The sequence below is a fragment of the Oenanthe melanoleuca genome, chromosome 3, assembly GCF_029582105.1.
Source record: "Oenanthe melanoleuca isolate GR-GAL-2019-014 chromosome 3, OMel1.0, whole genome shotgun sequence".
In the NCBI taxonomy this organism is placed as follows: Eukaryota; Metazoa; Chordata; class Aves; order Passeriformes; family Muscicapidae; genus Oenanthe; species Oenanthe melanoleuca.
This window is the reverse complement of record NC_079336.1, coordinates 55813509-55835631: the sequence shown is the minus strand read 5'-3', so window position 1 is coordinate 55835631 and position 22123 is coordinate 55813509. Positions and strand designations below refer to the sequence as shown.

The window sequence follows — 22123 nt, the reverse complement described above, 5'->3', positions numbered from 1 at the left end:
TTTCTTGAAGCTTTGCCCTACATGGATGATACTGTGTTGCATGCCTGTTCAGGAGATCTGACTCTTGTTGCAGAGTTTTTCCCCTTTAGCACTGTTCCTGGGGAAGTCTTTTTCCACTACAGTCTAGTTCTTTGGTGTGCTGGGAACACATGTACCAAAGGTGGACCTGAGCAATATCTAAGCTATGAAGTGACTTCATGACCTGATAGATGTAGCATTGCTTCAAACTTACAAGTAGAACTAGAGAATTTTTCCCACCATTGTTACTATAACTCCATTGTTTATGTGTGTAACTTCTGTTTCTTTTACATGTTCAATAGGATCTTTGTCATGCTGTGGAAAAACTGAGCAACCCTCTGGCCTCTCTCTCAGCCGGTGTCCGAAAGGTGGCCAGCAAAGAAAAAGCTACTCAAGAGGTCACAGCATTACAGCAGAAATACAAAAAAGTGCTGGAAAGTGCTAAGGAGAAACAGAGCTTGTTAGAGAACCTTCTGGCTCAGTGGCAGAAGTGAGTAAACTCCCACATCTGTTGAGATGGACACAGAGACCTTCCTGGGCTCAGTGTGTGACAGAGAGGATGACTTGGTAACTCTGGGTTGTGATTTTGCTAGGCAGGAGAAGGAGCTGTCTGCCTTCCTGGCCTGGCTGGAGGGGTGTGAAGCTACAGGCAGGTCTTCAGAGCAGTATGTCTCTGCCGACAGAATTAAGCTGGAAGGTGAACTGCAGGCACTGCAGGTACATTTAAACTGAAATATTGTCCTCATGCATTTCTTGGTGTATTTCTATGTCTTTTAAGGGAAGGAATTGCTCAGTTATTGTCTGACAAGTCCATTGATTCTGGGATTTGCAAATGTCCTCGGAGGTATTACATTATATCTTGCTATTTCTCAATGACTTTAATTTTACTTTTAATGGTAATATGTCAGCTAAAGCAAAAAGGAAAAAGATGCCTTGATATATTCTATTATCTGTCAAGGAAGGACGTTGGTCTGTTTCCTAGAAGATTCTTTCTCTAGAGAAATTCCTTTATTAGGCAATACTTATTTTCTTTTTTTTTCTGTATGTGAGAAAACATTCTCAGATGAAAAAATGCTCAAAGGTTTTGGAATCGTCATGCAACTCTGCTTTCTGATTTTTTTTCCAAACACAAAACATTCATCCTATTCTAAATTATGTTTTCCCTTTGAAATTTTGCCATTTGTTTTTATAGTAATATGAAGCATTTGGCAAAATGTAACATTTTTATACCTTCCTTAAAGCCAAGTATTAGTCCAAGTTATCAGTTTTAAATATTAATGAAGAAATGCAAAATTAATTGAGAGGTTGAGGCTTTTTTTTTGTTCTTGTTGTTGTTAAGTGTTTTTTTGTTCGGAGATTAGTTTGCTGTTTGGTTGCTTGTTACTTGGGTTGTTTTTTGTTTGGTTGGTTTTGAACGTTTGTTTGTTTTTCTTTTTGGGTTTGGGTTTTTTAATATTTTGCTTTGTTTGGGCCAGTTTGCAATATTTCCTCACAATTCTCTTGCTGCACACAAAATCTGTTGCAAATTTTAGCCACTGGCATCACACAACAGAGCTTTATGGAGATATCACACTTTGTCCTAAAGGAGAGAAAAATACCAACTTTGATGAATCCCCACTGAATTAAGCTGTCTGAGAGTTGTTGAGTACCTGCTTGTTTTTGTTATTTTGCATAACATGATGCCATGCTTAATCTAAAAGCTTTTAATTCCATTTTTATCCCAGGATTTGCGAGCAGATATTGAGTCCCATACTTCAGTTTATGAGAGCCTTGTACAGTTAAATGAGTCACTGTTTCCAACAGCTTCAAAGCAGTGTGTGAAAACAATGAAAGAAAAATTTGAAGAGCTGGATGAAAGGTGGAAAGCTTTACCACAAATTGTTGATAAAAGGTTTGTGCTTCAGATTGTTTTTTACATGTTAGAGTAACCAATATCCGGATGAGGAAGACCAATCCCAAACCATATTTTTTACAATATTACCATTAGGAAGAGAAAGGTTTTTGATCAATACCAATCCCTGAACTCCCAGGAATGGGGGGTGGAGAATCCCACATTTTTATGTTTATGATGCCGTTTTTTGACATACGCTGCCCCTATTTTTTGGTAGAAGAGGCTGTTTGAAGGAGCGTGGGGCAGGAAATGAAGGCAATGTTGCATTTCCTCAGTTGCCGTTTCCCAAGTAAATTTCAAAATCTCTAGTAATCTGTTCTTGATTGTTTCAGTTATATGCTTTATCTTGTGCAAAGCCACACTAATGTATTTTTAAACTCACTTTGAAATTCTAATTTGCCATAAATACTATAAATGCTTAGTTGTTAAGCTGCTGGCTCATGTTAATATCAGAACAACTGTCTCCTGTATTTCAAACTGTGTGTTATATATATTTAGATTTCAGTTCTTTCCATGATGAACACACGTATTTTGCTATTTGTAATGTAGCTTAAATAATAGGTCCTCAATGCCATGATCTTCTAGGTGCTTTGTTAATATGATTGTTTTACAATATAATGATCTTCTACATGTTGAAAATTAGGTAGAGAAATTTCTAATGGAAATGGAAGGTAAATTACAAAGTGTTTTCTAAGGTAAAATTTAGACTTGGTAATTGGGTACTTAGTTCTGCTGAGTACTTCTCTGGACACATTCTTCCTTTGAATTGTGTTCATTTGATCAGACTTTACCCTTGCTTATTTCAGTGGAAGTTGAACATAAAATTCTTCTTCCCATCTTAAATTCATGAGACTCTTACCTTAATTCACTGTTTCAGATAATGGACAAGAATTGCTAGGACTGAAAATCAAAGCTTAGCTTCCATCAAAAATATTGTCTTTGCTGGGATTACACCTATAAAAAAAATTTGGGGAACATATCTTTTTGTTTTAGGGCACCTCTAATAGTTGTTTAAATAAAAGAGTGGAAACAGGAAAGATCCAAAAGTGTTTTCAAATGTTATGTTATTCCCCAGAATTAAAAAATCAATATGGCAAACTAAAGTAGTATTTCCTAATTTCCTTGCATCTGCCATTGATTTTAATGCTGACCAGTCAGTTTTGGGTTTGATTATGGGAAGTGATTAAATTGCATCAAGTGCTTTCATATTTACACCTGACATTCTATAGGATCAACTTCCTTCAATCGCTTGTTGCTGAGCATGGGCAGTTTGATGAGCTCCTGCTCAGATTTTCAGACTGGATTAAGCAATTTCTTGCTGAACTACAAGCCACTTCAGAGATAAACACAGCTGATCAACAACTAGCTGCATCTCACAATAAGGTAAACTTTTGGTAAATATTAAATATGGAGAAATTGTACAGTGCATTTGACTAAATGCTTGTCTAGAGCTAGCAAGTAATTTATTTGCTTGAAAACCAATATGCTGTTGCAGTCACATACACATTTTTGTTATTTGACAATTTTAAAGCAAAATTGTAACACTGAACTATTCCTACTGAAAACCTCTCAGTATTTCTTGTTTCATTTGCAAGTTTAGTACTAAAATGTTTCCTGAGCTCTTGATTTGAAGAAGAAACAGCCCTATTTTTTCTTTCCCACAGAACCACTCGATGGAAGTTGAAAGTAGGAAACAGGAGTTGCAAAGTCTGAAGGAGCATGTGGAGAGATTGGGTTCTTTCAGCAGCCCAGAGGACCAGCAGACATTGCAGGGAAAGACTGAAGATTGCTTTCAGATCTTCCAGGAGGCAAGTCAAATAACTAGCCAAAGACAGGATGCCCTGGATCAGTTGAGAGTATTCCTGGAGCTCCATAGTGCAGCATCAGGAGTGCTCCACCAGCTGAGGCAGACAGTGGAGAAAACAGGAAATATGGATAAAGCTAAATCGGAGTTACTGGAGAAGGAGCTCCATGGTGCTATTAAGGATCTTAACAAGTTGGAATCTGATGCTGTGAGTTTGGATGGCTCCCTTACTAAGGCTCAATATCATCTGAAACACAGCATTTCTGGGCAGAGGACCTCCTGCAGGGCTATGGTGGACAACCTGGGTGTGGAACTAGAGGCTATTCAAAACCTGCTGGGAACCAAACAAAGTGAGGCAGAAGCTCTTGGAGCCTTGCAGAGATCTTTCATGGAGCGTAAAGAGCAGTTACTGAAGAGCATTGAAGATACTGAGGAAAGGGCTGACAAGGAGGGCCTGAAGGAGACAACCCTACAAGCCTTCCAGCAAAGGTAAAAGCATTGGCACTTTCACACTTGATTGCAATCTCTAGACCTTTTGTGATCCACTGGAGGCATGTGTGTGTTTTCTACATGGGTATTTTATTTCTTGCCGAGCATATGTATCTACTTAATAAAATTTTGTAAGGAAGTGAGCTATTTGGATCCACAAAACATTAAGCAAGTCCTGCTAATCTTTTATATTGAAAGAGCAGTCAGGAAAGTCTACTTCTCAAAATTATATTTTGTCCAAATGAATCTAAGATCCAAACAGTTATTAGAAATCCCCTATAACATAACTATCTCTTCCTTGGAGATTGTACATGGGGTGATGGAATTGAAAACACTTACTGTAATAAAGTATTAATCTAAATATCTAAGTCTATTTCCACGTAAATATTTTAGGGGGAGGTACATATATATCTCTATGATTTTATAGCAGTACATGTATCAGAAAAATTACATTCTGAGTCCAGTTCTAGCAGAAAAAAACCCTAAAATTCTTATATTGTAGGAAGTATTAGAAAAAGGGAGTTTTATGCACAGTAGCACTAAGAAAAATTGTTTCATTCTTTCTTTCTCCTCTCTCTCGCAAAAAAAAAAAAAAAAAAAAAAAAAAAAAAGCAAAGATGAGTAAATTTGAAACCAATCTTTTAACTTGCAGATTGAGGATCTTTAACCAGTTAGATGAAGAATTGAATTCTCACCAGCATGAACTCCAGTGGCTCATGGACAAGGCAAAACAAATAGCCCAAAAAGATATCACACTTGCTCCTGAGACTGACAAAGAGATAAATCGTTTAGACTCTCTGTGGAAGGATACCAAGAAAGCTATACATGAAAAGTAAGTACTTTTTAGCTTAAGATAAGAAAAGAGAAGATGGGGAAAGATATAGAGTTATTACATGTAATATCTTCTTGCTGTATTAGTTACAGTGAAAAACAGGTCTTTTAGGTTAAATACGTAGTAGATGAAAATATGTTGTTAACAAGAACATTTGTAGCATTTGTACTTATACTATTAATAAATCCACAGATAGGTCCTCAGTACATTATGACAGATACACATTTTAATACATACATGCTATGTTGCATGTTATTTTTTTTCTGAAAGATAAGAATTCTCCACTAAACTTTTGCTATCACTCTAGCTGGCACATATTCTCCTTCTAGCACAAATTTTCATTCCCTATGGGTTATGTGTTTCTGGCAGTTCTATATTCAGTGGCCCTAAATAATTTTTATATTTAAGTATTTCTGTCTGCCCAAGGGAACAGGTTTATAATAATCATTAGTGTGTGATCAGTTACAATGTTTGGATATAACACATGATCAGATGATCAGTTTTGTCAATGAAAGTTGAAAACAAAAAAGCTAAAGAAATTAGAGAAAGTTTTATAATACTGTTTTCTTTGTCTTAACTGCCTCACAATCATCTTCAAAGAAAACTAGCAGTGCTTTCTCTCTCATATAGACACAATTTTAGTTCTCCTGAACTTGCTTATTTTGAAGAGCTCTTTGGAGCATTCAGAGAGGAGCCAGCTCTTAAAACAGTTGCTACTCTTTTTGACAGTGTCGTGTTTCCCAAAATCCTTTCATTGAAAATCATTGTTTTATAAATAAACGTTGCGTTTATCCAAAGTATCAGTTCTGCTTCTCTCTCTTCAATATAAAAACCAGGAATGGGTGAAATAGGTCGTTTTCCTCTGTCCATTGCCTGAGCATAAATGAGCTTTCCTAGAAGGAGGGTGGGAAGAAAATTAGTCTTCTTTTTAGCATAAGTCTAAGTTGTTCTCAGTAGAAGGGAGGTAGGTTGAACATAATATTTCAGTCCCAAAAGCATGCATCTGACAACTGGGGAACAAAATAGACAGACCTTAGTATGCATTTCTTTAGTCTTTGTTTCTGCTTCCTTTTGCCTGAAAAACATTCCATGCTAAAGAAACAAGTTGTTTTTAGATGAACTGTGAGTGGCACAACTATTATAATGTGGTTTTTGGTCAAAAAGGTGCTAAACTTGGGAACTGAGAAGCTTGAGTTCCAGTTTCAGTCTTTCTTTTGCTGAAATAATTTGCTTTAGTGTCTGATGTATATGAGATGGAAATTCACATTCTTGCCTCTTCAGTAAGATGTTTCGTGATGGATTGACAGTGATTTGTAAACCCAAAATATTTATATTTCCTTGGCTGCCCAATTCATGTTTAGCACTGCATCCTGGTTTTCCAGGTGAATTTCTATGTCATGTTCTCTATCCTTCAGAAACATGACAGCAAGTAGTACTGACACAGCTTTTTCCTATTACAGAAAGGAGCAGTCCTGTGTTCTGATCGATCTGATGAAGGAATATCAGAGCTTGAAGTCAACAGTAATGAAAGTCATAGACAGTGCTAACAGTGCTTCTGTCACCAAATCCATATGGAAGGATCATGAAGATATCAGGCGAACATTATCAAAGGTAATGACATATATTTTCCTTTGAGGAATTTTAGTGGCTTTTTTTTTTTTATTAAATAGACTTTTTTTTTTTGTTTTAAAGATGCCCTTGAGCTGTGTTTAAAGCTCCTTGAATTTACTGCCAAATTTTCTCACACTGATGTTCACAGTTTAAATTGTACTGATTATGATGAGGAAAGAATACAGCCCTTTTTATCATTTTGGTGAGATCTATTAATCTGTTGTTATTGGAAACGCAGATTTTTAATATATGGAAAGCATAAGTGGAAGATATTGGAAAGCTCTTTATATAAAATACATTGAGAATATAGTTCTAAGGATATATCTAAGGACAGTTCTATTCAACATGCTTCAGTGTTTTTCTATATTGGGTCAATTTTGGAATAGATAAAAGGCCACAAAAGCACATGAATTGCACACTTTCCTGATGTGTGCAATTTTTTATGTCTCTTTCCCTAAGAGGACTTCTGCCATAGTGTATAATGTTGATACTAGCCATTAAGCAGAGATAAGGTATTTGGATCCCTACATTGTATTAATTTCACTGTATTGTATTTCAAAAATACTAAATTCTGCTGTCCATCAGCCTGCCAGGATAAACAGTTGTGAGTTAAATTCTTTCTGTTCCTTTGAAGGGCAATTTAATTTGGAAGCCTGTTGAGTTCTTGATTGTAGATCTTTCAGTCAGATCTATATAAACCTTATTCTAAACTGTGTACATTTATGGCCTCTTTCTAATAGATATCTTAAAAGAAAAAAAGGCCAGAACAGAGCTCACCAGTCTAAGAGGAAGAAGAAGTTCAAAAGAAGTGCAATAAATGTTTTGGCCATGCTGCAAACAGATTAGTAGCTTATTGTTAGTACTGCTCTCTAGTACTTGCTGTAGAAAAAAGCATAAGATTCTTACTGTGATCCATTCTCAGCATCTTAGCTTTTCAATGACAATGTTTTAAAGATTTCTCTATGCCCAAGCATGCAAGCTTAAGATTTTGTCTAGTTATTTCTGTACTTTGGTTTTCCAGTTATTTAACGATGAAGACTGGAAAGGCAAAAAGACAAAAAGACAAAAAAAAAAAAAAAAAACCAAAAAAAAAAAAAAAAAAGAAGAAATTTCTGAAATTTCCTTTAGTCCAGAAAATACCTGGTTACTAAGTGGAAGAAATTTAAAATTTGTTACTCCCACTTGTGTGCTTTATTTATAAGAGCAATGATCCTATATGATTATGCTCATGAGAAAAGAATGTCAGTTGCTTTGTATTTTGTGGAGTAGTTAAATATTAGATATGAGAATTAAAAAATTCATAACACAGGGCTAGGGATGGGTATTTGGAGAACTGTATTTTTCTTTCTTTCTCTAAGGCTTCATTAAACAAGCAAACATTTATGTCCACAGCATGAAGCTGCCAAGAATGATCTGAGTGATAAACAAAAAGACCTGGATGCTTTCACTAATAAAGGAAAACATTTGCTAGCAGAGCTGAAAAGAGTGCAAAACTGTGACTCCACTGCACTGAAAACAGATATGAACTCCACGGTGGACAAATGGCTAGATGTAAGGAACTGGTGTTTATATACCAAATACAGTTTTTAAGTTTGGCTAAGCTTACAATATGTCTGGATTTTAGGCTCTCAGAGTACAATTGTTTAGTAAAATTTACTTTGAAGCATAACTCAAAGTCTTAGAGGGATTTGGCGTCCACTGTATGCACAAAATTGTGACATCAGTTTGGTAGATTTTAAATGATGTCTTAAAGCAGTGTATGAATGCTGCTATTGTAAATTTGCTCACTGTGCAGTTCCAAGCATGAATTTGGGTTGGATTCATACCAAATGCGTACCAGCAATATTTCATTGAAGTAAATTGGATTAATAAGTTCAGCAGTAAATTACATTAATCTAAACCACGAAAGATATGAGTATGTTGAGAAAAACATCACGGTACGAGAGAAGCATAACATAAAAGCTAGTTACAGAGTCACAGAGTGGTTTGGGTTGGAAGGGGCCTTAAAGATCTGGTTACAGCCTCCTGTCCCCAGGGCAGAGGCATCTTTCACCAGACCAGGTTGCTCAAAGCCCCATCCAACCTGGTCTTCAGCATTTCCGCAGATCCATCTACAACAGCTCTGGAAAATCAGGTCCAGTGTCACACCACCCTCACAGTAAAGAATTCCTACCCCATATTTTACATTTTCACATTTGTATTGTTTTAGTAGCAAATTCCTACATTAAAATAAGAAGAATATATGCAGAGTTTTTTGAAAAATAAAATTTATTTGAACGTAAAGCTCTTTCCCAATAAAAAATATACAAATATAAAATTTGTGTTTGTTGTATGGTCTGGGTAACTAAATTGAAATTAGAATTCAGAACTTAGAACTAAATCCAAGAAAAATATTTTACTGAGGCTTACTATTACATCTTTGATGCATTTGTCTTGTAACTGTCTGTGAAACAGAGAAGTCTAAAATGAATTTGTGAATGATATTGATATGTTCTTCTTTCCTAAAAGGTGTCTGAAAGAATTGATGACAGCATTGACCGACTGAGTGTAAGCGTGTCTCTATGGGATGACATCCTGAAAACTGGAGATGAATTGGATGGATGGTGTAATAAGTGCATTTCTCAGCTGAACGAAGGCATCAACAACTTCAGTAACAGTCAGAGAATGGAGATTCTCCTGAAAGATTTCCAGGTTCTTACCCACAAATCAGTGATAAAAATGCTGTGGATCAAAATGTCAAGTGATGTCCAGTGCAGAGAGAAGGCTGTGCTGTTGTAGACTTCTGTTTCCTCTTCAAGTTGTGGTTCCCTAAGCCAATAGCTAGCTGAGAGCATTCCTGTCCTTTTTATTTGAAGGTGTCAACTTCTGATAGAAACAAGAATGGCATATCTTACTAAATACAAGCTCCATAGTTATTTTGCACTTCTATTTGGTTCTAGGCTAAATTCTGTTCTAGTAAAAACTAATGGAAATTTTAGACAACTTCAGCTAAAGTTTAGCAAAAAAATTAGCAGTTTCTAAAACCTCATCCTGGAAAGTAGGTTCCAGACAATCAAAGAGATACACTGGACTGGAAAGCAAATTTTAATGTCTGGTTCTGACCATTTCAATTAGATTATGACTTTTTTTTTTTTTTTCTGGATAATGTTAAACTCTTTTAGAAATCTAGCCAGTGTTCAGGATGCATCCTGTCTCTATTGACTTAAAATACACATCAGATCAATCATAGATTGAGCCATATTCTGTTTCATTCGGAACAAATTATATCCTTAAGAAGATGCACAGTGAACATATTCAAGTATTATGGTAGAATATAAGCACTGATAAATCAGTATTTTGCTCAAGGTTGAGCTTTATTGAATGCCTTATTTAGCAATCCAACCACTTAAATTCATTGCTGTTAAAACTGATTTGGAGTCAGACTACCCAAACCACTTGATATGCTTGTATCATATATGTAAGTACTTGAGAGCAGATGTGATTGCTGTGTGTACATTTACAGTCACAGAATGCATAACACCTTTTGTTTCCACTTTGTTTTGCAAAGGCAAGAGGAAGAGCAGTTCAGTGGCAGCAGGGTCCTGCCCTTTCAGCAATAGATGAGCGTGGACAGCAACAATCAGTTTACTTCTTCTGTGGCCCAAATCACTTTCAAGTCACTTTTTTGACTGACCACCTAATATTATATCCTTCCTAGCAGAAAATACCCCCTAACTACTCTTCTGGGCATTCAGGGCAGATGTTAAGTTTGGCAATTTAATCCTGCAATCCACTGTCCAATCTTTTAATTGGAATGATCTATTTGAAATTTTTAGAAATGAAAATTAGGGCAATAGGATACTGATACTTCAGAACTCCAAATTATGATTTTTTTGCTTTCACATTGTTACTATTTTTTAATAAGTATTTTTTTTATAACTTGAATCTATAAATACAAGGTCCAGATATATTAATGTATATATATCAGCATTTTTTAATCCCTCTTAAGGTTTAAATCTATTTCTCTGTCTAATTTTTTATCAAGACCTCACTTGCTTATAATAACATGTAATACACTCTGTATATCTTTAAGTGGAACCTAACACCCCCAGTAGATATATCCTGTCAAATAAACAATGACATTTCATCTTTATTTACCCAGTTTTAACAAAAAAAACCCTTCTAGATAATTTTAAATTCTAATAATTTGTATGGTTATTTTAAAGGAGAGAAAATTTCTCTGAACTGAGTCTAATAAGGAATAAGAGATGATAGGTTTTTAGAGCACAAAATTAGTACAACAGTCTTTTCCCTCTGGTTGCTAAATTGTGGTTACATCTCCTTTCCATTTTGAAACTGATGGAGCATCCTTCTGAAAGTCTAAGAGCTTCTTGTAGTTTGGTATGAAACTTTGACCACATCTCTTTTACAGTCTGAAGTCAAGAATAAAGAACTGAAGTTGGAGCAACTTAGTTCCAAAATTTCAGAACTCAAAGAACTGACCCATAGTCAGGAGCCTCCTGCAGATCTCCAGGTAAAATAAAGACATTGGTAACCACAGATTGTGCTCAAATAACTAAGAAAATATTCCTTCTGAAATTTTTGTCTTTCCTACACTGCCTTTTTCTTTCAAGATGACAGATGCAGCATTATTATTTATATGTAGCATAACTATTCTTTGTTCATACTTCCCATGGTAACCTTGTGGGTTTTTGTATGAACAGTATGTCATAAAGTAAGTGAACATTAGGGTTTTACAAGTATTTTTAAATAAATTAAAATAGAATATGTAGTTTATAATGTAGCTGATGAGAACTGAGACTACAGATATTCTCTGCACTGCACAATATTAAGCCACATTACATGTGAGCTCATGCACAGTTTGTTTTCTTGAAAGGATTATAAGGCAGTAAAATATGTTGATTTGCTTTGTTAACCAAAAAGTACTCTTTATTGGATTTGAATAAGGGCCCTGAATTAGCTCTTACAAGAAAAACATAAAACAGTGAGCACAAAGGTGAGCTGTTGAACTTCTGGAATTCAACTTTTTGTTGAATTTCTGACAAATGTTAGAAATTTTAAAAAATTAGCTGACTTCTGCTATTTCCATGGGTGGGATATATCTTGATACATATCAGATTTTAATGGAAGTTAATATAACACTCAAGCCTTGCCCACATTTTGGAGCAGGCTGTCCAGGGAAGTGATGGACTCTCCCTCTTATCCCTCCACCTGGATGTGTTTCTGTGTCATCTGCTGTAGGTGACACTGCCTTGGCAGGGAGCTTGGACTAAGGAATCTACAGAGGTGCCTTCTAACCCAAAGGATTCTGTGAATCTGATTTATGTATAGTACCATATTAAGAGATTCTATTTACTTCTATTAGTGATATGTGCTCAGCTAACAACTACCATAATTTTGCATATTCATGTCTTTGAACAGGTTAGGGGGCAAGGTTCTAACTTATTTTTTAATGTCTTCAAATTTCACCTGCCTTATATTGAGATACTTTAAGCCTCAGTGCTCTTAAGGCACACTCCTCAATTGATATTTCTTTTTATTGAACTATTTGAGTGTAGTTCATGTTCTATATAAATGGCAATTTAGTAAAGGGAAAATATCAACTTTTTAATTTTTTAGAAATGGGTAATAAATGCAATAGTTTGCAATCTGGCTTTCTTTTTTTTTTTTTTAAGTTAGTATCTTTTCTTTGGATTATTGTATGTCTAAGACTGAATCCTGAATGGTTGTAATTTTGTAGGTATGTGAGTATCTCCAGTTAAAGTTGTAAAGAGTGCAAAATTATCATTGTGTGCCACTTTCCTGCCAATCCTTCCATTTTGCCAATCAGCATTTACTGTATTAAACGTTTTGTTATTAAATGCCTTAATACATAACATTTTGATTTTAGTTTATAGAATCAGATGTGAGGCAGAAGTTGGAACATGCCAAAGAATTATCAGAGACAGCAAAAGAGATGCTGAAAGATTTCAGTGCTAAGAAGATGCAGTTACAGAAGCTGATTGGTCAGATGACAGACTGGCTGACTCAAGTGGAAGAGACACTGTTAAGCTGTGCACGTAACCTGGATCCTGAAGCTCTAAATAAACTAAAGGTCAGTGCTGAAGAAAATCAATGTACTTTTCCTTATGCATTGATCTTTGGGGATTTTTTTTCTGAGCTTTTTTACTTAATTTTCCTTTGATAAAAACACATATCTCCTGCATAGCTGCTAGAATATTAGCATATAATAATTTTTAGGTACTTGCACCATTGAACAAAAGTTCTAAGTTATTAACTTTATAAAAACCTTTTAGAAAATTTTAATGAATAATACGGTCTTTGTTGCGTCAAGAGCTGGTTTTGTTACATTGAACTCCTTGGTCATTACTCCAGCATGTTTGCAGGTACATTGACTCCCTTGCAATAAGTTATGAACTCATAGCAAATCACAGTAAAAGATGGTCCAAATTCAATTTTAACACAAACTCCAAGAAGTCCTCCTCAGTCATCACATATAGCAATTCTTTTTTCTACATCGAAGTGCTCTCTTGACTGGATGCAGTTATGCACATCATAACATGACAAACCACATGGGGGTATTTAACTGTGAGAACAGCTAATATTTATATGCTAGCCAATTCAGAAAATGTTTACTCAAGTTTTGTGTAAAGTTCCTCTCATTTAGAAGTCCTGATAAATACCAGTGTCATATTGCATCCCACATGTACCTTCAGACTCTGCTGAAAATATCTATTTCTATTCAATATGCCTTGAAATCTATTTCTTTCTACCAGAGTAATAAATCTTGAGAAACAGCACTTTTCACATTTCTGCAATGGCTCTTTAGTTTCAAGGATTATCTCACTTGGAAAATTCAGGAAACATGATCCAGTGCCTCTTCCCTTCATTGTCTGGGCTGACTTATAGAGCACATGAGGAAAGAGCATATAGCAGGAGTAGGAATGCTTGAGAAAAAGACAGTTCTTTTGTTTCTTTATCGTATTTAAGTTGTAACTTCATTTTCAGGAAACACAAAAGGACCTTCAGCTTCAGCAAAGCAGCATTGACTCAACGCGGGAGACCCTCAACAGCCTCTGTCGCAAATACCATTCGGTGGAGCTGGAAGCTCTTGGTGGCACTGTCACTTTGTTAATAAAGAAGTATGAAGCTGTGAATCTGCTCTGTTCCAGGACACAGGCCAGGATGCAGGAGTCCTTGGAAAAACATTTCCTCTGTGAGTCTGGTTAATACGAGTGAGCCGTTAGCCCGCAGCTGTGAGTCATTCCAGAGTCTGCCAGAGTTTCCAGTGATGTCACTCGCAGTTACAACTTTATTTTTGTATGGAGCCTCTCAAAAAGTCCTGTTGCCAGATGTTCATTGGATAACTGCTATGAAACAAAGCATTTTACTAAACAGAATTCAACTCTAACCGTGTAATATGTCTGAAAATGCACCTTTTGTCCCTATTAGTATTCACCTCTATTGCATAAATACAGTTTGTTTATTTGCAATAAAGAGAGGTATATAACCAAATGGAGATGTTTATAATGTAAAAGTACACATCTCAAGTCTTTCCTGGGCTCCCTGGATAGTCAGTGGAGAAAAATAAGCAACTTTTAATCTTATTTATTAACATACTGATTTAGATTTTATCTAGCATGAAATTGGGACATATCATAAACTGAAATTCACTGTCAAGGGCAGCCTAGTAAGACTGTTCAAATTCGGATATTTACAGTGGAAACATCTAGTTTCTTGTGAAATTAATCCTACTCCCAAGGTTATTGCAGATAATTAGACTTATTCTGTCAGCTTTTACATGCTGTTCCTGAAGGATAAAAGAATTGTTTAAAACAGCTGTATAATATTATGGATAATGCTAAAAACAAACTCTCTTTTCTATACTTTTTTATTAAATAAGACTCTATGCAAGAATTCCAGGAATGGTTTTCTGGTGTGAAGGCTGCAGTAAAAGAATCATCTGACAGGTCTGGGGACAGCAAAGCCATAGAGGCAAAGCTACATGACTTGCAGGTATAGTGAACAAATTAAATTAAAACAACAAGTAATTAGCAATTTAGAATAGGAGCCAACTGTATCTCTAAAATAATTTGTAGATGCTTACACACTTGTTATTGTTTTAAAAAAGGTAATATAAGAACGGTTTGAGGCAACAATATGTACTGTAGAGGGAATACAGAGAAAACTGTCCCTTTTCTGAGAGATCAGAATTTAATTTCTGGAAGATTTATGTGTAAATGTACTATTCTTGTTTCTGATTATTGGTACTTTTTTTTTCCTTTTTTCTTTCTTTCTCTTCTTTTTCCTATTTTTATAGCACTTTTAATTATTCAACATTTCAGATTATTACTGATATGTCAAAGATAGTATATATATACTTTTGATGAGACAGAACATAAGTAGCAGATACCTATTGTAAGCAACCCTGATTCCTGAAATGTGTAACATCGCCAAGAGATTATTAAACTTCAGAGAAAGCCATGACTATCTTGGGATCAAATAAGAAAACTGAGTGCTGTGAGTTGCAGCACCACTTAATAAAATTTTATTTAAACAATCTGCTTAAAATTTTTTCCATCACTAAACATGGCTCTCATCTGCTTGGAGAAAGCTGACCACTTCTCAAAGAAATATTATTTACCTTAATTTATCAAATCTTATGTTTTTAAATGTTCTTTAATTGCACAGGGTGTGCTGGACTCTATTAGTGAAGGACAGAAAAAATTAGATGCTGCCTGCAAGGAAGGAGAAAGTTTATATGGCTGTTTACCCAAACCAGTTGTGAGCCATATTCAGGAGCAAATAGCAAAGTCTAACCAGAACTTCCAGGAGTTTCTCAGCCAGTGTCTGAATGACAAGAAGGCCCTGGAAGCTTGTGCCTCACACCTGGGAAAGTGAGTAATACCAGTAGTCACAAACAGATGCATTAAATGTGGCTTCCAAAGTGCAGGGCAAAATACAAAATCATTTCCAGTTGCTCTAGTCCTGCTTGCTTTTTGTTTTGGTTTGATTGGTTGGCTTTTGATTTGCTTCAAGGATGAAAGTTCAGGATCATATATGCAGAAGTTCTGAGTACCTTATGAAACTCCAAACCAGCAGTTGGGATTCCAGTAATTTAAATGCCATTTTCTGGACAGAAAATGTGCAATGAAGTTCATTTCTGCCCTGGAGTTTTTTGATAATATTTTGTGCATTTTGCACAGCATATTTCTGTTCTGTTCCAATCCAAATGGGCATATTTCCTAAGGAGCCAAGAAGAAAAACACCCTTAAATTACTGCTTAGGGCTTGAATTTTGAGAGTTAAAATATTTTCAGATCTAACTAGATTCAAAACTGTTGCTAATTGAAAGCAATTTTAGTGTGGCAGTAATGGGTAAAACAGCAGGATGAGATGGTGTGCCTGCATGTAAGAAAAAGGTTTATAAACTTGGGGCCAGAACTTCTTTTGCTGAGTTCTGAGCACTCAAGATTCCAGTTCTCTTCTGTAGGAGAAATTGAAAACACAACACTTCAGGTGTTCTACACATAAATGCTGGTAAAAAAGCTCACTTTTACTTATTGTTTGTTCTAGTCTTAATTATGTAAGAATTTGAGAAAAGCTTTTTTTGGCCTTCTTTTACTGAATCTAGTAATAAATAAAAGTACTGTCTCTTTAAATTTTGGAGCCTTCTGGTCTCCCTGTAGTTCCCATGATTTTCCTGAACATTTTTAGGGAGTTGCTGAATATTTTTAGACTACTAGTCACCGTGGAATTATGTTTTGTGTACGACTCTTATTCTGGAAGCATGAAATTGTGGATATTAACGTCTTCCAACTTTACTCCACTCAAGAAGTACTTTTTAAGGGAGTATTTTTCTGCTCCATAGCTTTGAAGATCAGTACAAGAAGCTTGCCCTGTGGATGCATGACATGGAAGAAAGAATAAGCACAGAAGCATTTGGAGAGAGCAAACAGCTTGTTTCTGAGAAGAAAAAGGAGGTGCAGAAAGTGGAAAAGTTCCTGGAAGAGTTGCTGAATTCAAGGTATATTGAAAATGCGTTTTCTAAAATACTGTCTCTTTTTCCTCTGTTAGGGCAGAAGTAAAATTAAACTGTTGGGGTATAGTGTGTTTTTGAAAGCTAGAGGAATGTGTTGGAAAATACTCTCTGTAAAAAGGCTGAATCCAGATACTTCTAGTTTTAATGTATTTCAACCAAATCCAGTATTTGTTCTTGATAATAATAAAAGCTTATCATACTTCATTAATAAATGGAAACTGAAAAATATATTTTTAAATAAAAGTTAAAAATACTACTTTTAGAAGCAGTAATGAAAATTAAATTTATCATTATGTCCATTTTAAAATTTTCTTTCTGTCCTGTAACATTCAGATCCAAACAGGTTAGCAGAATCACCTTCCCTTTACAGCTTGCCTTATAAAAGAGCTCAAAAAGCATCCACATTAGTTGTGAAATCTTTCTAAAATTCAGACTTAGCCAACAGATGATGAAGTAATTCCCATTTTGAGTACACAGAGTTTTTTCCAAATTCTCTCTTTTTTATTGGGTTGATGAAGGTAGAACAAAAATACTAGTCAGTTGTCCAAGTCTCACATCATCTTAAAAAGAAACACCCAGTCACTCCCTATGGCCTTGAGACTGATGCAAGACATTTTGGTCTGATGTAAATTACCTGTAGTCATCAGGTATCAGGAAGGGTGATCAAGTAGATTAGCTGAGGCTGTATAAACCCAGTTTTAATCCCTTTTACTGACCCTTGTGCTGAATCTGAGTCATTGTCTAGTCCTGGACAAATGACCTCTCCATCATGCCTGTCCAAGATTGTGAACTTCTTAGAAACTTTGGCAGGTACAAAAGGGTGGTGGTTCATATAGAAGTGAAAAATTTGACTGCTGAAAAGAAAACGAAGGGAGCTTTTAATTTAAATGTTTGACAGAAGATTTCAGTGTGATCATTCTGAGCACCAAAATTCTGCAAGAAATGGCACTGCACATAACAAAATATATAAATCAGTACATACTGCTTATATTATTTCAGTCTCTCCTAACTAACTTTTTCAGTTAACTGTGAACTCTTAGCACTGGTGGAGTAGGTGTTATGCCAGAAGCCTTCATAACCTCTGGCAGTGGCTATAATACTTCATGCTTTCTAAAACTTTTAGTCCCATTATTTTCTTTCAGGGATTCTTTTGATCAACTCTCTCAAATGGCACAGACTTTAAATGAAGAAGGCCATGGTGCTGGGAGGGAAGTACGTCTGGCATCTCAACATCTCACCAATTATCAAAACATGGTCAAAAATGTCAAGGAGAAGCTGAGGACAAGTCAGCTTGCACTCCAAGAGCATCTCAATTTTGAGGAGGCATTGCAGAGTATGTGGTCATGGGTGAAAGAGGTTCAAGAAAAACTGGCATCATCACAGAGCACTCTTGGAAGCAAAGCCACCCTGGAAAGACGATTGACACAAATTCAGGTAAAGGAGGATACAACTAGATATTGCACGTCAAGATTAATATTGGGTGTGGGCCACTTCAGTGGGAAAGGTATATTTTTATGATTTATTCTTTCACTGGTTATGAAGAAAAGGATCAGAATTTAAGGTTATCTTGGCAAATTGGGATGGGAAGTAGAAAAAAACAGGATGAAGTTTAGTGGAAAAGTGTCAGGTATTACATTTCATAAGAAATAGTGAACTATGAAAATGCGTATTCATGTCCCAGAAATTTTTCTACTAGAGTGGAAGCCTTGGAATAATTTACAGAGTCTCTCTGTCATGGCTGTGGTGTTTCTATCATGGGAGTTATTCCAGAAGAGGTTAGATAAACATCTAATAGGAAGGTCATCTAGAGATCTGCCATGGGCTTTCTGATGTTCCTCCTAGCTATGAGGTGCTGTCTTACTGTGCTTGACCTTCTCAGTATCAGCTGCAATGTGAGCAGGATTTTAGGCTGACCAATCAGTGAAAAACCTGTGGGAAAAATTGCTGGATCATTTGCACATAGTAAGGTACAGGGCCTTATAAGAAAAAGTTCCTAGGAATTCCTACTGGATATGACTGTTAAGGGTGGATGAGCTCAGAGAAGATGGTGTTCACTGTTGAAAGAGTAACAGCTCTCGTTTCTCATCAGGTTACATTTGATATTTTGACCTGTTTTGCCTCACAGGAGATCCTCTTACTCAAAGGTGATGGTGAGGTTAAGCTGAACATGGCCATTGGCAAAGGAGAACAAGCACTTAAAAGCAGCAATGAGGAAGGACAAAAAGTGATACAAACCGAGCTCCAGACACTGAAGGATGTTTGGAATGACATCATCAGTACCTCAGTAAACTGGCAGAGGTAAGAATCCCTGGAAAACACAGGTCAGACCCTGCCATCTTCACTTACAGAGAGTGGTACCTTACAGCATGTAGGAGTACATTCATTCATTCATAACTAGTATGTGAGGGGAAAATTTCATTATCAGAGATAACCAAAATTGCCTGGAAAAAATACACCCTTCTATAAAAAAGAAGAGTTGACCCTATCAGCTGAATAAAATTTCATATGAGATAGTACTTCACATTAATTTGCAAATTAATAAAAATCGTACAAACTCATACAGAGAAAAATCTAGAAAGCAGTTTCTGAATTTTTGAGCCTGTTTTTGGGCAAGACCAAGAACAGGTAACAGATATTTATCTACCTTTCCCATACATAACCCAGGGAATATTTCTCAGTTGTTGTTTTTTTAATTAAAAAAAAAAAAAAAACACAAACCTAATATCAACTCCAAATTATCTTTCTTGCATGTTAAGCTAATTTCATCTTGACCTGTGGAAATGGAAAGGCTTTTTTTTAATTGCCTGTGTGAGATAATTTTGTATATTTGAAGGCCTCCATCATTTCTGTTGTAGACAGACTGTTTCTCAATTTCCCTGTGGACTTTCTGGACCTCTATCATACCTGTTTCTTATTCAAGAAATTGAAGACTATCACTTGTCTACATTTTTCTTAAAATATAATGACTGAAAGCGGTGCCACTTTCTTATTTGCACAAAAATTGTAATAAAATTGTATATAGAAAATTATAGTGGGCTTTCTTTATGATGTCTCTCAAATTCACACTATTTTTATTATAATTTATTATTTAGGTTAGGTTAGACCATGGCATTTTGAGCGAAATTCTTACCACACCTTCCTCTCTCTTTAAGTCCAGTGAAATGAGAATTAACATTCCTTAACATGAATCCCAGGGAAGTATGGTGATCTACTAGGAAAAGCAATATATAACAGAAGGGAATATTTTTTATAAATTGTAAATGAGACTATAGATAATGGGTTTGTTCTTTCAAAATTTGCCAGAATATCTCTTAATTGACAGTAATTTCATAGGCTGCTGCATATTTTATTACTCTGATCATAAAGGACTCCAGTAATGTTCCATATTTTACTTTGCTGAACAGACACTGAAATGTGTTTTTCATTACTCTGGGGCAGATAGATTGCTCATGTAGCCTGAAATAGGGAAGCAGCTATGTTGGTTGTACAAGAGGGCCCAAAATCCACAGCAATTATAAAATAACTTGGATGCAAGTTGATACAGAAAACAAAAGCAAGATGGAGAAAACAGTATATTCTAAACCTATTGTGCATGGCTACAGATAGTGTAACAATTATGGTATAAGCAGGACTTTTTTTTTCCCCAAACAGTTTAAAAGTTCTCAAGTTCTCATCTTTACTTTGTGTCTTTTAATGTAAGCTGCCTAGATTCTGTCATTAGCCAGTGGAATGACTATCTGGAAAGGAAAAACCAGCTGGAACAGTGGTTAGAGAATTTGGATCACAAAGTGGAGCAACCTTTAGAGCCACAGACTGGTCTGAAGGAGAAGTTTGCTCAGCTGGACCATTTCCAGGCTATTGTTTCAGAGATAGAGGATCACTCAGGTGATTTACAGCAACTCATTGAAAAAGCTGTGGAACTACATGAAAAAACAGGGGACGATTCCTTTGGAGATGCAGCTCAAGAAGAACTAAAAACACAGTTTAATGACATCACAACTGTTGCCAAGGTAAGATAAATATCTCCATTTCAAGTAAGTAAAATGTTTAGACATTTGTATATATAGCCAAAAAATTTTGGGTTTTGTATTTTTAGTAACTAAAGGATTAACTGTAAACAATATTGCCTCTGGTATAGTTGACTCTAAAAAAAGCATTGAATATAGTTTACTAAAATTTAATAGAATGCAAAAATGGTATTGAGAGTCAAAATTGGTATGATTTTGGAAAAGTGAAGGCCATGTATTTTGTTCCTAGTTTTTTATATACACAGTAGTATTTCTGATATTCTGACGCATTTATTATCATCTAATTATTTTCATTCATTCCTAGCATTTTTTTTCTTTACCTAGAAAGGGAAGAATAAAATGCCTACCTGAGCAGGAAACATATTGTCAGAAAGAGAAATCCTATTGTCAGAAAGATATATGTCCATATTTTGTGGTGTTTCAAGCCACTAACCACTGCACATGCTATACAGGTATTCTGTTTGGTTTCTAAGGGAAGATACATGAGCTCACTGAGACCTTCTGCCAGCCAGATTTTGGTGTGAGCAATGTACACATGCATGGTTTCATTTCATAGGAGTCTTGCTACTCTAGGAGGCTGTTTTGGTTAGAGTCAGGTGCATGTGGACATTTTCTTACTCTGTTGCTGCATAAAATGCATTAAGATATAAAAACTTTGAGCATTTACTCTAGGTCTTTGTTTAGCTAGTAACTATCCACTGTCTAGTTGACAATGACACATTCTGAGAGATTATGATGATTATTTTCAGAGAGAACAGCAGGTCCTGTTAATCTAATTTACTTTTAATAGCATGTGTTGAATGTTGAGTTACTCAGACTTTAAAATGAGTTAAAATTGTAGGTGGTTTAGTTTGAAACTGACTTCAAGACACTGCAATCTAGATTAGAGTATCTACACAGGGGTAAAATCCATTTGATTAGCTCATTTCACTTTTGGTTAATTTTGATAAACATTCATTAGTGTTATCTCAAAAGAATATAGCAACAAGTTTACTCACTCAGACCAGAGGCAAATCTCAACCACTGTACTCTTTCACTGTGTCATAGTAAGATAAACTGACTCTACTCTAAGCTTACATTAAAAAGCTGAGATGGAGCCAGGAAGCAGCTGCATGTCTGTGTCAGGGAAAGCATCCTCCAGGACTGCAGGGTAGGTGGCTGGGGACAGCCGCCACTTATGATGTGATGGGTTTGAGCACCAGAAGATCATTTTGGACTTTTGGACAGACGAAGTTTTTGTTTGTGGTCTTCCTATGGGGTGTCTCCATGACTCTGCTTAGCATTTGTAGAGACCTGTTGCTTCTGAGTAAGAGCTGTGTTTGTTTCTGACAGCAGTGCTGCACCCTGGGCGTGCTCGTGGGTGATCTGAAAGACCCTCTCCAGGGTGTACTGGGAAAAGCATGCCAGAG

General features: G+C 35.8%; 1 protein-coding gene across 1 annotated transcript in view; it reads left to right on the top strand.

Moving 5' to 3' along the window:
• SYNE1 (spectrin repeat containing nuclear envelope protein 1) overlaps positions 1–22123 on the top strand; it is a 284134-nt gene that overhangs the window by 113965 nt on the left and 148046 nt on the right. The window contains 18 exon segments of the mRNA XM_056488586.1: positions 321–508; positions 612–735; positions 1743–1909; positions 3139–3292; positions 3574–4202; positions 4855–5034; positions 6495–6645; positions 8038–8196; positions 9154–9336; positions 11057–11158; positions 12536–12739; positions 13654–13861; positions 14549–14661; positions 15337–15542; positions 16516–16671; positions 17829–18120; positions 18812–18984; positions 20387–20696. Coding sequence (XP_056344561.1) covers positions 321–508; positions 612–735; positions 1743–1909; positions 3139–3292; positions 3574–4202; positions 4855–5034; positions 6495–6645; positions 8038–8196; positions 9154–9336; positions 11057–11158; positions 12536–12739; positions 13654–13861; positions 14549–14661; positions 15337–15542; positions 16516–16671; positions 17829–18120; positions 18812–18984; positions 20387–20696 — 3699 coding nt within the window.